The sequence below is a fragment of the Etheostoma spectabile genome, chromosome 3 (assembly GCF_008692095.1).
Source record: "Etheostoma spectabile isolate EspeVRDwgs_2016 chromosome 3, UIUC_Espe_1.0, whole genome shotgun sequence".
Taxonomy (NCBI): Eukaryota; Metazoa; Chordata; class Actinopteri; order Perciformes; family Percidae; genus Etheostoma; species Etheostoma spectabile.
Window position 1 is genome coordinate 27,632,547 of NC_045735.1, and position 1,786 is coordinate 27,634,332.

The following is a 1,786-nucleotide window of genomic DNA, read 5'->3' on the forward strand; positions in this document are numbered from 1 at the left end:
GGCGCAGGTGCATTTGCTATTTAAACGACGCAGGTGCTTTACTGGAATTTGACACTTGCGTCAGGCTTTGCGCTGCAGCGCAGATTTTTCGAGAGGTGCACGTCAGGCTACGGTGTAGGGTCCGGTATATTTGATCGGACACTAATCTTGAAACTGTGTTGATTGTATAAATCTTCAGTGCTGCCTGGTTGAAGAAGTGTGTATGAAGCATCCATGTTTCGGCAAAAAATTATCTTAATACATTTTAATAAATTCCTTTAAAGTCATCCCTACATACAGTATATTATATGAGTCTGGACAGACATGGATGTAAACTGCAACCTGACTGGTTGGCCGAACCATACAACTGTGAGCTGGTAATCTAGTTTTGTGACTACATAAATTGTTTACAAAAGTAGCATAAATACTATTTTTGAGTTACTATAATACACTATCTGCTGGATGTTTTTTGCTTACATTACTGTATTATGAGATTATTATTATTATTATTATTACCTACTGTAATGACTACCATAACTCCCATTTTGTTCAATATGAGCATTGTTATAGTGAAGCTTGCATATTGCTCATGTTTGACAAGCTGACAACCCTTTTCATTTTAATCATATTTTTCACTGAAAAGAGTCTCTAAATTAAAAAAACGGTGGTGTGAGTGAAGATTTAGGAACAAATTGTGCCTTTGTGGCTTTAACATGTCACTGTAACACACAACTTTTATTCCATTCATCAGTGATGCATACGTTTGTGGATAAACAGTTACTTATATACTGGTTCAGTCTGCTATATGTCTGGATTGGTCATCTAATGTCCTAAAACCCTCATGCGGATAAAAAAGCATCCCATGATAACCCCAGTAATGACCACAGTGTACTTGATCGCCACATTGCAAGAAAGAAAGAGAGAAAAATGCCTGTACACCAACAAAATAAAAAAAGAAATAGAGATTTCTTACATAATGAAAAAGATGTTAACATAAATAAAACTGCATGTTTTAGGTTTCAAACAACCATAAGTGCAGCTTTAGCACGCCAGCTGTTAAGACTTAACTGCACTCTTCCATTGCTAAAAGAAACACTCTCTTGTATTTAATTTATTTTTTTAACTATTAGAAAAATCCATTTCTCTGTTGTTTCTCTGCCTCCCTCAGCCATGCACCCAGAGTCTGGAGACCCTTAACCTCGGCCATAACTCCGTGGGTAACGAAGGGGTCCACAAGCTGAAAGACGGACTGATCGGGAACCGCTCTGTGCTCAGACTGGGCCTCGCTTCCACTAAACTGTCCTGTGAAGGTGGAAATAGAACTTTTTTTGTGAGGGATTTTTTTACGGTCTTGCTGTCTTTTTTGACTCGTGTTTCTTTTTTATTATCTGTGCTATAGGAGCTGTGGCTGTGGCTGAATTCATCGCTGAGAGCCCCAGACTGCTGCGTCTGGACCTTCGAGAGAATGAGATCAAGACAGGTGGACTGATGGCCCTTTCACTCGCCCTAAAAGTCAACACTTCTCTGCTGCGTCTCGACCTTGACCGGGAGCCCAAGAAAGAAACTGTGAGCATGGAGACGATGCATGGGGAAGGGAAAGAGAGGAGAAGTGAAGAGATTATTAATGCATGGGTTTCTGTTTACCCTGCATTTGGAGTCTGCATATGCACTTGTGGTGCATGTACGGTTGACGCAATCATAAATTCTTGGCTGTCCACGGACAGTCCACACAGATCATCGCAGACATGGGCACATTACAAAAGAATAAGTCTGGTGATATTCATATTTGTTTTTGTCAGATTCCATT

At 40.0% G+C, this 1,786-nt stretch overlaps 1 protein-coding gene across 4 annotated transcripts in view; it reads left to right on the forward strand.

The window, feature by feature from the left end:
• Positions 1-1,786, forward strand: part of ppp1r37 (protein phosphatase 1, regulatory subunit 37) — a 45,352-nt gene that overhangs the window by 37,469 nt on the left and 6,097 nt on the right. For all 4 annotated transcript variants that reach the window (XM_032505390.1, XM_032505380.1, XM_032505397.1 and 1 more), the window contains exons 9-10: positions 1,148-1,289; positions 1,379-1,545. In XM_032505390.1, coding sequence (XP_032361281.1) covers positions 1,148-1,289; positions 1,379-1,545 — 309 coding nt within the window. The remainder of the gene's footprint in view (positions 1-1,147; positions 1,290-1,378; positions 1,546-1,786) is intronic.